At 44.6% G+C, this 14,718-nt stretch overlaps 1 protein-coding gene across 1 annotated transcript in view; it reads right to left on the reverse strand.

Moving 5' to 3' along the window:
* The window catches only part of LOC118796141 (microtubule-associated protein 4), an 81,829-nt gene that overhangs the window by 14,177 nt on the left and 52,934 nt on the right, over positions 1-14,718 (reverse strand). The window contains exons 9-11 of the mRNA XM_036554984.1: positions 6,459-7,222; positions 5,752-5,985; positions 37-223 (exon numbers count right to left, since the gene is read on the reverse strand). Coding sequence (XP_036410877.1) covers positions 37-223; positions 5,752-5,985; positions 6,459-7,222 — 1,185 coding nt within the window. The remainder of the gene's footprint in view (positions 1-36; positions 224-5,751; positions 5,986-6,458; positions 7,223-14,718) is intronic.

Raw genomic sequence — 14,718 nt, forward strand, 5'->3', positions numbered from 1 at the left:
ATTCACACACTGAAACAGTCAAAGAGCAGGACTAACCTGTCGAGCGTCGTGGTGTGGGGGCACTGGTGGAGGTACGACTGGCTAGGGGCACACGAGGAGCCCCAGCTGGTTTAGTGGTGTCTGTGGCCGAAGAACCATTTTTGGAAGTTGCGGCTGGAGTTGTGCCAGTAGCATTAGCCTTTGGCACAGGGGGGCGCCTCTCTGTGGTACGGGCTTCTGCTGTCTGGAAAAAGAGCAAATATGTCAATAAGGAGATAGGGAAAGAAGAACTGGGGTAAAACAGTGGTACCACAAGATGTGTATATTGACTGCTGACTTGTGTGAAAGGCATGGGAAGAGGAAGATTCACTACATCTCAGAGAACACATAGATTGTCTGACTGTTCACTCCAGATTTCTCTAAGCCTCTCCTGAATTGTATCAGGAAAAAACTACAAAATCCATTCTTCTGAAAGCTTTTACCCATTTACCCATGAGTGGCAGCTCTAAATAGGGTTTATTCTGATCAGTACAGGTACATATTTCAATGACTCATTATCTTGCTCTGTTCTAACATAAAGTGCTGTTTGTCAAGTACAAAGCAAGCCTTGCTCTTCCAGCAATGACTCTTTCGCTTATGTTTCCATTTAATGTCTTTCATTCTAGATAAGAAATCATCATTATGCTATTTAAGGAAAAGTAGCAAAAAAGGAACCCTTTTGTATTTCTCTGTTCGTTTTAATGAGGCTGAACAACAAACAATGAACTTTACTGGCAGTAACATCGGACTGCATCCTTGATTGGCAAAGACAGGTCATATTGTAGGATAATACAGAATACAGTGGGAATGCTCAACTGCACATCTGTACTTCACAAATGTCATAAAAATATCAGATTTTTATTTCTGATTTCTGATTTCAGTTATCTTATATCCGGGCTGGTGATAACTACACATATACAATACTACCAACAGCATATCAGCTTTATGTACAAATGTACAGGGGAAAATGCTGGTAGCACAAGTGTTGATCGATGAAGTAGTGCCCCAACCACGGCCCTGGGGTTGTTCTGTATCACTGCACAAAACACTAAGTGTCAGGGACTGCGGTTAGTCATCTACAAAGGCATCTTACAAGTATCAAGATTTACAAGCTTCAGCCAATAGCTCACATAGCCCTTTTCCTACTTTCGTCACTCTTCTAAACCTATTTCTGCCTGCACATCCTGCTACTTTCACTGCAGGTAACTTTGCTCCCTGCTTTAAGGTGAAAGTTATTCTTCTGTCCCTCTGCATTTTCACCCAATCCTGATGCTAACATCTGGAAACTCCTGTTATCCCATGGACTCACTGCTGGTCAGGTAAATCCAGTCACCTTTCCTCTCCTCCAGGCTATCTAACCTGAACTACTTCCACACATATCCTCTCTGCTTCATATTTCCCAGACCACTGGCTGTGTTCCTGCTGCCTTCAAACTGGGCTGTGTCATCCTCTGATTAGAACACATACTCTTGAACGCTCTACTGTCTAGCCTCTCTTCTCTAATTCCTCTCTAAAACTCCACAATGCAGTGTCCATAGATTACCCCTTGTACAATTTTTTTAAAAAACGGATGTGACTTCAAAGCCAATAAATCTAAATCACTATTCTCTGGCACTGAGGCGATCCACTCTGCAAAAGCAGCCACCCTGTCCTTGACTGTGATCTTCCTGGATCTATCTACAGCATTGAACGCAGATGACCACCAGGCCCTCTTATTTACCCTGGTATCTTGAGCACTGCCCTCAGATGGATCCAATGTACCTCTCTGAATGCTCCTACCCGGTGACATGGAGAGGAGCTGTCTCAGTACCCCACACAGCCTTTTGACAGGTGTCCCCCTGGGCTCAGTGCATGGTATCCTCCTGTTCTCTCTTTACACAAATCCTCCAGTTCTGCTACTTCTTCTTATGGCTTTTCTTATCACAGCTATGCCGATGACACCCAACTCTCTTTCCCTTCCTTCCTCTGACAAACAAATCTTGTCAAGCATCACAGCATGCTTCAATGACATCTAAAACTGGATGACTAATCGGCATCTAAAACTTAGTGTTGCCGAAAGCTAACCGCACTACTTCGCAGCCAAACCCTCACCCACTCAAGATCTCTTTACTATTCTTGATAATACAACACTGTCTGCATCTCAGTTTGCCAAGAACCTTGGTGTGACACAGGAAAACAAGCTGTCCTTCACCGAGAATATCGCGTCAGTGACCCAAAGCTGTTGATGCTTCCTCTACAACATCTGTACAACACATTTCTCACCTCCTACTCAACACCAGTTCCTAGTCTAAGTCCTTGTGTTCTCTTGTCTGTAACTCTTAACTCGCTGGTCTCCCTCCATGTGCCACAAGGCCTTTCCAGCTTATCTAGCCCGCTGTGGCTCTGTGTCTCTATAACCTACTAAAGTATTCATACGTTTCACCGCTGTTCATTTCCCTGCTACTGGCTACTGGTCACAGTTCACATTAAATTCAAAACTCTGGTGCTGGCTCAGTGGGCAACAAAAGGGTTGGCTCCTACTTAACTGTAGGCCATGAAAAAACCCTACACCCCTACCAAACCTCTCTGCTCTGTGATCTCAAGTGGGATGACCTGCCTACAGCAGTGAGCATCACTGATCATAGTCTAGTGTAAACTGAAATCCTTTCTACATTTGGCTCATTCTATGTTGTCAGTTTTACTATGGCACTTGTTTTAAAGAAGGAATAGTGTTTGGTTAGCTGGTCCTGGATACGTGCTTGGGGTTATATGATTGGAAATTCTCCTAGCGTACACAGTATAATACAAATTCTAGATCTGAAGGGATTTGAATGTAGCCAGTGCTGTTTAAATGTCAATTTAAATGCCATTACAAATATATATAGGAACGCTTCTCACGCTGTTCACTGTGTGTGTGACCAGAGACACCAACACATGAACACACACACAGTCTGAGGATGCTGGTTTATTTCGAGACATCGGGAAAAAAACAAGAGCAGCAGCCTTTGCTTTTCTTCTGGTTGCCCGTGGTTACGTGGTGATGGTGATGCAGTGCTGCGATGATATGGCTGAAGTGAGAGAACCGCACTTTAAGTGAGACAGACGTCGGAATGCCAAGGTTGTCTCATCTGGTTACACTGCCTAACAGGAGCTGCTAAAACTCAAACTGCTTTGTTTCATAATGTCTTCAGACTAATGGAGCCTAATGAAACACATATTTGTACACGATTACTAAGGTAGGAAAAAATGAACTAACTGAAGTTCAGAAGGGCTCTGTCCTTCTGGAAACACAGATGCACTTAAAAGATTCAGGTGTTATATGCTTCAGCGAGGATTATTATGGTGATGCATAAGCCTGTCCAACCACTCCAACCTTACATTTATGTAATAGTTCTGGTAATCCCCTCAACTTTGACAATAATGACTATTTCTGACCTTCGATAGAAAGGTTCAGGGGAATAAATTTAGAGTGAATGGAGAGAAGCATTCCAACAGTGTGCTTGACAGAACCGGAAAACTCTGAATGGCATGTCTGCTATTTTCAAAAACACATAGTTATTGATAGTAATGATAGGTGATGGAGGTTTCTGGAGGGTTTCATTCATTTCAACTAATCAAAATATTCGGCTGCTGAGTGTTTTGATTGGTCCATATTATTGTGCGACAGTAAACCAGCTACACTCTTTAAAGGTATACTGAGTAATTACAAATCTTAAAAAAGTAGTAATATTTTGTATTTCCCAAAACAATAAATAAAATATAGAACATATAGCCACAACATGTTTCATTTCCACACTTGAATTTTCAAAAGCAGGTCAGATGTCTGCAAACATTCCGTTCTTATTTGCAATAGTGAATGCCCTCTTATTCTGAGGGCTCATACGAAACTGCAATAAATGGAAAATGATATAACTTGGGAACACTCTCCATTGTTAGTAGAGCTCCACGTGTCACAAACAGAAATCAGTGATAAGGAACAAGCAGCTTTTAAGCAGAGAAGTGCTAACTGCTATTAGTATAAATCTTCATGCATGCCAAGGTAGCAAATAATGATAGATATTCACGTGTCTGGTCAGGGGATTAAAGAACAGCTTCCACATATTTATACCTCCATAAAATGGTTAATACATAAATTAGCTTTGCAACACTGTGACACTGCAAACTGGCATTTAAGGTTTGCGTCTTAAAGGTTATCCACTTGGTTAACAGAAGAATTTATTTAGAACAGAATAGTAACATACATTCCAAGTGTATGATTTGCTATGAACAATAAGAACTGTTGCACAGTGAAAGTTTGTTTGCTACTTAAGTGCAACTTATATTTTCCTTAATAACGAGTGAGCAACTATGCTCAAATATGTGCCGTTTCTCATTGGCTAAAGAACATATAATGGACCGTTTCTGGAAGTCATATAGATAAGTTCTGTTATTGTCATCTATTCTATCATTACTCCTAGAGCTATTTAGCTAGCTAGAGAGGAAACCACATATCACATACTGGTGAAGTATGTTATAGCATGAGCTTGCTACATAGCTACTACCATAGCTATCTTGTTCTGAATATGACTTTGCCATCAGCTTACACTGGTGGTATCTCCCTCTCCACATGTGAACTGATGACCTCTCCAAAGGCTTCAGAATCTGAATGAAATTTCAATGATGAGCTTCTCATATAACACAGAAATTGAATGAGGGAATAATACATTTGGGTGTACTGACCCATATTTTGGATTTGACAGAGATCAATGGATATATTCCAGGAGGGTTTTTTGCTGTTCACAGCTGGAGAAACTGAATTGCAACCTGCACTGATTTACCAGCAACCATCATTTACTTGCAGACCAGACCAGTGCAGTTAGCGTAACTCCAGAATATAAGAAGATAAGTGATTTAATGAGGCAAACAAACCATACAGCCTAACTAGGCTCCTCATTTTGTGTATCAACAGAAAACCGCTCAGCTCCAAGGCTGACGACATTAGATTAGAATCATCATTTAGTCCCCATAGCTATCTCTTGGCAAGTGAGAGGATCTATTCATGTGCTGCAAAGGCAATGCAGAGTATTTTCCAAGGGCTGAAGAAAAGCATTCTGACAACACCAGTCCTGACCAAAAGGGAGGGCAGCTTGTCAACAAAGAAAGGTTTTGTCTAAGGCAAGAATGTGGACACACTCCTTTTCCTGAACAAAAATACTGGTATGTATGCTTATCTTTAGATACTGGGCAACTAATTTATGCTTGTATGATTAATTTTCATCATCCAATTCTGTCACATGAACTCAGAATAAGGATGCACTTGGTCTATGTTCATAAAAGAGTTTGTGACTTCAATTTGCTCATGTTTTTAAACATCAAAATGTTGGGAGGTATGTATGTTTGGAATAAGCTCAAAAATCACGCTTGAACTATTTAAATTAAAGATATCTACGAGGTTAAATGAGAAATTTCACTGAAGAGAAAATGATGTTTATATTTATTAAAAAAACATCTTACAGTAGATGTTATAAAAATAACACACAAGAGATTGTCCTTACATTTTTGGTCAAGTTCAAGACATTTTTGGTCCACTTTGCCTTACACTGAGGGCCGCAGCAGAGGATATGAAGGAAAGAACAGAGACATGCGCCCTACAGAGAGAGGGTGACACTGGAGAGACAAGCTGTCGGAAGTGGAGTTTAGGAAGCGCCCATGGACACGCAGGCAGCGCTGGGGTCCGGGCAGACAGAACCGGAGAGGGATTGTAGCTGGACTCACCTTGGGCTTCACCTCACGGGACGTGGCAGTGGTGGTGGGGGGGCGGCTGGCAGCGGACGGGGGCCGCTTGGTGCCAGTGGTTGGGGTGGTTGCCTTGGGGATGGGGCTTTTTTTGCTGGGGGCGGTGGAGGAGGAGTTGGAAGTAGGGGTAGGGCGTTTGGGGGCGGCCGAGCCGGTGGATAGCGAGCTCGGCCGAGGTTTGGCAGAGCTCGGTTTAGCTGACCCAGCAGCGGGCTGTGGGATGGACAGCACACCCAACAAACGGAAAACAAAAGAACAACAAAACAAAAAAAACAAACAAACAAGAGCACAGGTGACAATGACAGCAGGGTACAGCAGCACAAGCGGCAGAAATCATAAAGAATAAACTGAGACAAGTCAAGCCAATCAATCGTAGATTGGTTAATGCGCCACCTCGCATGCTCCACACAGATAGTACACGCACAACGTTGGGAATACGATCCAGCGAAAGCTGCCATGAAGGAATAAAAGCAACACACTGCTTTTCATTCTGTCTGTAATCTACGAATTACTGATTGTTCGATTTGCACCTCTAACATTTACACAGTAATTTCAGGTGACAGGAGACAATCAGTTTAGACGCCTTTTCCACTCTCTCTCGCGCATACACTGATAGCAGAAGCGGTAGCAGTATGCAGAGCAATGAATGGCAGCACGGAGGTTTGTACAGCCTCTCCCTGGCCTACCTTGGTCTTCTTATCTGGGCTGGTCAGGTCCTTGGTTGGTGCCGCGCTGATCCCGTTTGCTGCGGGAGATTTCCCAGCCACTTTCCCGGTCTTCTCTGGTTTGTCCCCGGGTTTGGTGGCCTTGTCCGTCTTCTCGGCAGCGTCCTTCTTCTCCGGCTTCTCTGCTTTTTGTGCCTTGTCCTGCGTCTCTTTCTCAGCCTTATCTTTGTCTACTTTCTCATCTTTCTCTGCCTTCTCTACTTTCGCCGCTTTTTCGTCCTTTTCTGCCTTTTCTACTTTATCTTTGTCTACTTTCTCATCCTTCTCCTTCTTTTCTACTTTGTCTTTCTCTACCTTTTGATCCTTTTCTGTCTTTTCTACTTTATCTTTGTCGACTTTTTGATCTTTTTCTGTCTTTTCCACTTTGTCTACTTTCTCGTCCTTTTCTGCCTTTTCGACTTTGTCTACTTTTTCATCCTTTTCCATCTTCTGTGCTTTTTCCTCCTTCTCTAACTTGTCTGTTTTCTCAGCTTTGTCCATCTTCTCCTGCTTGTCTGTCTTCTCTGCCTTTTCTGTCTTCTCCACCTTTTCCAATGTGTCCACTTTCTCCACTTTATCCACCTTCTCTTTCTCCTGCTTGCCCACGCTCTCTGCCTTGTCTGTCTTCTCCATCATGTCAGTCTTCTCCGTCTTATCCTTCTTATCAAACATATCAAAATTCTCCACCTTCTGTGAGTTATCCATCCTTTCTACTTTGTCCAGTTTGCCTTCCTTCTCCGTTTTAACTGTGGAAAGAAGTGGACACCAACATTTCAGCCTTATAGCGCAAGACTGTATAAAAAGCTTCAGAATGAATTTAAAATCTCAACAGCACAGTGCATCTGAGTTATAAGAGTGACATTTGGTACCATACCATGTAGAAACAGATCAAACAACATCATTATTTTGATGGTGTATAATGCACCACTCACTTTGTATCATGTCCCAAAGTAAAATAAAGATTCCTTGCCACCGAGGGTTACACTTATAAATCACCTTTATAACGGCATTATTGATGACATAAACAACAGTGGTAATCAAGTGGATAACATAAGAGGAAGCTTAGGGAGGAATTAGCTAGCTGGCACAATCTGACTGCTGAACTGCACTGGATCAAACAACATGTAACACTTCTCCTCAAAAAAGCAATGTGTTACTATTTAGGCATATTGATACCTCATAAGTGCAGTATCAGTACTGATATTGGCACGGTGTCATTGGATACAGTGTATGGGTCAGTGTATCATAACAGTTTGCTTGCCCAGTCATGCTATCAAACATGGCTGGATTTCTAAGGAACGCTGCGGGCCCAGATGCGGAGCTGACCAGTGAAGACCCTGCTGGATTTGGAGAGCGCAGGCCCACAGAGGCCGGCGTGAGCACGTCACGAGTGAGACAGCGAGGGGGGCTGGCCTGTGCGCGGGCCCGTCTGTCCGGCCGCGTTAGACACGGGGCGGCTCTGGACTTGATACGGAATGACAGGGCGGCCTGCGGACACGCGCGGCTCTGCCGGCCAGCTCGTCCGCAACATCAGAAGCAAACAAGAGCGCAGCACGAGCTGCGGCCGAGAGCAAGCCTATCAGCTCATCCGGACTGTCTGACCCATTGGCATGGCGACGCCCAGATTGCACCGAGCTGACATCAGAGGCACGGTCAGAGGGAAATGGCTGCAGTCACAAGTTCCAGAAAACAAACAGATTGCGGCACAACTAGACAAGCCTAAGAACCACCTATACGCCAAAATCAGTCAGTCACATACTCTGATAAACAGACACATATGTAATTGAACAGACAGAAGACAGTGCTGAAAGCTAAAACTGAATCCTGGCACACTCTCTCAGTGGCCATAAACCAAAAGTCTACTGCCCACCCTAGTTTAGCTCTAAGTGGCAGGCTGAACAGAAATTTCTTGAGGCCCGCTCCTAGTCTAACCCTAAGGAGCACAGCTGCTCCAACTGCTATATGTCCCTCGCCGGGTATGAGTTTGACACATACTCAACAGTGTTTTACAAGAGTACTGATGGAGGAAAAATCTGCGGCCTATAGTCCATAGACCCTTACCCATAGCTACCAAGGCAAAGTACTTTTACACCACCTCTGGAGTTCATTTCCCACATGAGAAACCGCAATGTTTTGCCTGTTGAGCTCCCAGCAATAATCTCCACATGGGAAGAACCATCTGGAAGGCTGGCTTTGCACTCTGCAAACCTACTGCACCATGGGCCTCAGGGGTCATTACTTCTACCTCACCTTCTATAACCTTCCATTAGAAGTCAAGGCTTTCTACACTGCAGAGATGAGCAAGAACAACTGATACTGAAAAAAAAAACACATGCAAATGAAATCATGTTCTAACAGAAATTACATGTACATGGAATCCCATTGAATCCAATTATTTCTTACAGAGAAAGCTATTAAAAAAACTGTCTGAGCTGTCTGTTTTCAATGCAGAAATGTTGTTAGTATTCCTAATAATTACAGATGAATAAAAACAGATTTGGAATAAATTTCAGAAATAAACTCAAGCAATTGTTTTCTGCTTGTTATTATTCAATAACAAATATAAGGTTCTTTTGAATAAAGATCTTGATAACACCCACACACATTTCAGTTGTACGTTTGGATAAGCATTCTAGCATTAAATTAACAAAATGTCAAAATTCTAACCAGCTTCTCAGTGGAAATAATCTCCATTATGTAAATGCCAGTTACGATGAAATAATCCTTTTCAATAGTATGCTGAGAAGCATTTATGAAATCACAGCAAAAGAGTATGGTTTTGCTTATATTGTCAAGGCAAAAAAAATAACACAAGTCTGTTTACGCAAAATAGAATACTGCACGGCTGTACAACATAACGACAGAGAAATCCATGTGTTGAAGATCTGATGTAGTCAGTGTATGTTTGCACTTGGCTCATTGCACTGTTAAATAATCAATTAAGATGCACAGCGTTTTAACATGGTCCTGTGAACTGAATGGATTATCGGATGGGCTTACGTACAGTACTTCAACAGGATACTGACCCTAATGGAATGACTAAACCAAGCGGGTCATCTAAAACAGTTTCACTTTTGAGCGGGTTTGTGCATGTGCTGTTTGACGTGTGCTTCTGGTGGCGTTGTAAGGTTTATAAACCACTACTGAAATTGCAAGACCTTCTGAATTCCAATTACTCTGACTCTCGGACATCGGAACGGTACATATACAACACATCTCTGCTCTCCACTTGCTAATCTCCATTCTAAAAATCGTCAAAAGCAACGCTGAAATTTTCATTGTGGGCCAAAACACGAGGGACTCCATAATGTTATGCTCCTTTTTATACTCGATTTATTATACATTATGTCACCAACAAAAGCACCTGTGACACAACAGGAAGACAGAATCTGCTTTGCTTGAAGTCATTAGCGTTAGGGTACTGAGATGAATGTAAAGCAGGCTTTGCAATAGTGCCCGTTTGTGAAACAGAGGAAATGGTTAATCCAGTAAACAATGGATAGTGAACCCAGCACCAAAAGAGGATTTGTTTTCTTGGTTTTGGCAGTCATCGCCCGCCAAATATCTCGCTTTCAAAACAACAACATTTGGGCTCCGTTTCCCTCCACACAACACAAAAGACAGACAGACCGACAGTGAATATTTTGTAATACCTATCAAAACGTATCACTGACATCAAAGGAGGATTCTCTGGCGGGCATAGTTGCTGCCAAACTAGTATAAATTGACTTAACATATAATGTGAAAGATTTAAGTCTCTGTGCAGTGATGGGCGGAGTGAGAAACTGGGGAAAGTCCTAGCTCTCTCACATCTCAACCTTTCTGTGACTCTTTAGGTGGAGTTCAATCCTCCCACTCTGCTGTTTGGCTTTTGCTGACAGGCAAATTTATGGTGCTGCAGGGTTATTTTTTCTGTTGCAAACAAAATTTTTATTTCATCTTAAAATCAAAATGAGTCATTAAAAAGTAAAAATTGCTTAAATTTGTAATTTAAAATGAAGACCAAAAAATAAAAATTCATGCTTCATAAACCTCTTTCATGTGAAAAAGATAAAACTAACACTCATTTGTTTGTCTTTAGAAGTACAGTAACCTAATCCTCCTTCATACAAGCTCACTTCAGTTACAATGAAAGAATCCCTTACTTTGCATGATGCATATTTCAATTGTTTGTGAAAAGACACAAATAGCTGGGAGAGGAGAGCTTAGTGAGGGGTGGAGACTGGGAAGAGGGGCTTTGTTAAACAACTACAGGGGGACAGTGAGAGACAGAGCCTTGAGCTGACAAACAGCACATTGTTAGCACAGACTCCTTACATAACCTGGTAATGTGCTCCCCTAAAAAGAGGAGGAGAAAGTGATGGCAGAGACAAAGGAGAGGAGATGAGAACAGTCTGAGAGATGGGCAAGAGGGAGAAGGGACAAAAAAGGGTTTAGAGGGGGAGGACACGGAGGAAGGGGACATCAGAAAAAGACAAACACAAAAATGCCACACCAAACCTGCCATTTCAACTGGCTTGGGAAGGTGTTATTAATCTGTACCCTACAGAAAATGGGCAAACTACACTTGGTCTTCTGAATGTGAGACCCCCAGCGTCAGAGTGAGTGTCATCAGTACTGTTCAGCTGAGCGGTTGATTTACAGCCACTCTTTTGGCGCAAGGACCCCGTGAGAGAGGGTGAGCCACAGCACTTCAGCAGGAAACTGCAAATTAAGAAGCACACCGCCAAGGCGAGATGATGAGGGCAGCCATCTAAAAGCAGAGAGCGTCACCATGGAAACTTCACTCTTGGATGCCTTGGTTGCCATCTCTGCAGCTCCCTTCCAGTCTCTGGTTGGGGAGCTTTTGAAGGAAAAAGACGTCGCAGGTGGTCGGTCACAAAGCAACAGGACATCGCTGATTGATATCCATAGTCAACAGATGGAAGGCTACAGATCATTTAACGTTTATTTTATTCCAGCACCGATGGGGCTCCACACATTCACACTGCTCCATAGACCCCAGCAGGTACCATGACAACATCTTCCATCAAATAAATAATAATTTAAAAAAAAGGAAAAATCAGTAAGGTGATTCATAACTTGAGTTGCTTATGAGTAACCTACTGATTCTACAAATGTCCAAAATACAGTGGATTCTGCCACTGCTACAATGTCTGACTTGAAAAGGTCAACGCAATGACCCAATAAAGGAGTCCTCTGTGTGTAGATATGGCTAGTACATGAGATGCAAGCCAAGAAATATTACGCTGGAACAAATGCTCAACGCTCAGCATGTTTCAACGAAACTGGTGTTACTGTGGTCGCAGAATAATATCTACACAGTGAGATAACACTCATACCACTCTGTCTGTACTTGTCCCAATGCTACCACCGCTGTTCTTCTACTTGCTGTAGTCTTAGGGTGATCACAAACAAAGGTCTGTTCCAATCACCGTCATTAGGAGTCGGCTCAGGATGCTGACCCACCAAGGCTGTACATGCTGATGAGAGCGGATCCGGCCGCGACGGGAGCCCGCGGCACTGCTACATACAGAGCACCAGCTGCTCTGACGCCAGTCCTCAACACACACGCTCTCGGGTGCACAAGGCAGCTTCGGTTGACAGGAACCCAGTCCTGCTATGCTGAACGTGCTGACATTTCCCCCCAATGCAGCTCTATCCCTGCTGAAGACGTGTGGGATTCCGCATGACGAGGAGAAGCTGGGGGAACATTCACGGCCCGGACAACTGGCCGGTCTCGGCGCTCTCCGGGGGCTCGTGGGAGACGAGAATCAGACCTTTCACACGAGGCTGGCCGCCATCACTTGCAGCGCACCTACGGCATCACCAGTTAAGAGACTATGCTGACAAAACATCTCTACACACACAACAAAGCCTTCCCTCAGGTGTCATTTCATGAAAACATATATAGGCATCAAAAGTGAAAAGGACCAGAGGATTTATCAAACAATTTCTCATTGTGCTTCGTAAGTTGTCAGAATGTGATTGCTTTCCCTCGTATTAAGATGCTTTCTTGGTGTCGGGCTCAGGTGGAAATTATTTCCAACCGCAAAAAGAACTAAAATTAACAATCTGCCTCCCTAGGCTTGGGGAAAAAAAACAGCCCCTCAGGCTTCCGGAGTGTTTCTTGAATAGTCATTGGTTTCAGGTTGTGTGCTCAGAGTCTATACAGCGAAAGGATTGAAAGGTTTTCACGGCACCTGCTCAGCATGCACGAAAAACGAGGAAGAAGCCTGGGGTACGGCTGCAAAGACGTAAACGTGCCGCCTTCAAACAATCAGCACTGCGCACGCTCCTGGCTGCAGAGAAGCAGCCGCTAGGAATACGCACCTACTGTGGGATCATGAACATATCAGTGATCTCTGCCTCTGGACACTGTGTGCAACACTTACTCGAGACAATGGAGAAATGTTAGTTATAAACAATATTATTATGATACTATATGATAATAAAAATGATACTGTTCAATCTGTTTCTGTGACAATGCACAGAGACAGTGCTGTAGACTGTAATGGTAACTGTTCGTGTGTCTACAAACGTGCCCAATGTTTTTACGTCGACTTAAGGCATTGTTATGGAAGGGCTGACTGAGCTAGACTAGCTGTTTACAGATACATGAGCCCCTAGTAACTGCCAGACAGCCAATCACACATCTCAGGTGGTATGTCATGGCAACACTATGACGCCGCGAAGCGTGGCGTAACAAAACAAAAAACACTTCATTATATTTAGAGTGCCCCTCAACACTAAGTTCCATTGGGAAATACGCATCACAATTACACATTTCTTCAGCCACTACAGGACTCGCTGTGCCAGGCACAAAGACAAACGCGCACGCACACACGCACACGCACACAAAACCTCTCATCTCAAGGCTAGGGCTGTAGACCATTCTCAATCACCTGTCTCCAAAGCTTGCTGTCATATGATAATTCACTCATTTCCAGAGAGAGCAAAATGAGTGGTCACTTTTGTGCTGCGCTGCCTTGTTCACTATGCAGCACAACAATGACAGACAAACACTGAAATAACACGCAAAAGACCCAGAAGACTGCCGAGATACAGGGTAAACAGGACCTAGACATACCGTCTGATTCTGATCTCATTCTAGACTCTGATTTTGATTTGGCATTTGTTATTGTGCCTGCCTCATGAATCGCCCCAGAGAAGGGTACAATGACCTCGTAAAAAATAGATGAAAATCTCATCAAAATGTGATCCCCTTCGAGCGCGGTGCCTCGCGCCCGATGCGAATCGATTTTGCAGCTTGTTTGTGTCTGATTTCCTTTGTCTCTAGGAGCGCCGCTCTCTCTCTCTCTCGCACGCCCCTTCCCTGCCTCCCTCCTCCCGCGTGCTCACTCTGCCTCCTCCACCGGCGATCCGGTGCACTGACAGACACACTGACAGGCAGACAGACAGCGCCGCCGGGGGCGGGAGGAAAAGGGCACAGCCACCCGCTCAGGCAAATGCACATCCTCAGCTCACACACACGCGCACACACACACACACACACACGCACACACACACACACACACACACACACACACACACACACACACACACACACACACACACACACACACACATTCCTTGCTGACAGTAACCGCATTGAGATTCTGGACCGAGAGGAGCCACGGGCAGACATCGTGGTGCAGAGTTTGCAGAGATTTATGAATGTGCACGCTCGGTGTAACGGCACGCTCGCGCTCCCTTCGAATGACCTTGCTGCTGCAAAGCGAGGGCGCACGCCGCCTCTCCGTTCCACGCGCGCACGCTGCTGCTCCAGCGCTTTCCTGCCTCTTACACAACAAGGGAGAAAGCTTAATTAACGCTCTCGTGGCAGTCGCACCGCTGCAGATCTCCGGCGCACCTCGCTCAGTGACAGGACGTGCGGGCAGCGTCCGCAGGTGATCGCGAAACGCGCTCAGCACGGCACTGGCCTATTTTCTCGTGGCCTGCGCCGACAGGGGAGGCTTGCTTGCCGGAGACGGCGCGAGGTGAGAGGAGCGGGCCCTCCCCGGTCTCCCTGCGCCGCTCTGGCAGCGGGATCACGAGCGCGTGCTCACAGGCGCGCGTGGAAACGGCACACGCTGCGGGTGAAAGAACGCAGCCATGCACGGGCTCCAGTCGCCCTACAGCATGAGATCTGTGTCAGACCTGCTCCCACTGTCTCAGCCCCTCTCTCTCTCTCAACAAGCACCACCACGCCGTCCCTGACGGCAGCACGCGTGTGTAGCGT

Source organism: Megalops cyprinoides, chromosome 2 (assembly GCF_013368585.1).
Source record: "Megalops cyprinoides isolate fMegCyp1 chromosome 2, fMegCyp1.pri, whole genome shotgun sequence".
NCBI classification, from domain to species: domain Eukaryota; kingdom Metazoa; phylum Chordata; class Actinopteri; order Elopiformes; family Megalopidae; genus Megalops; species Megalops cyprinoides.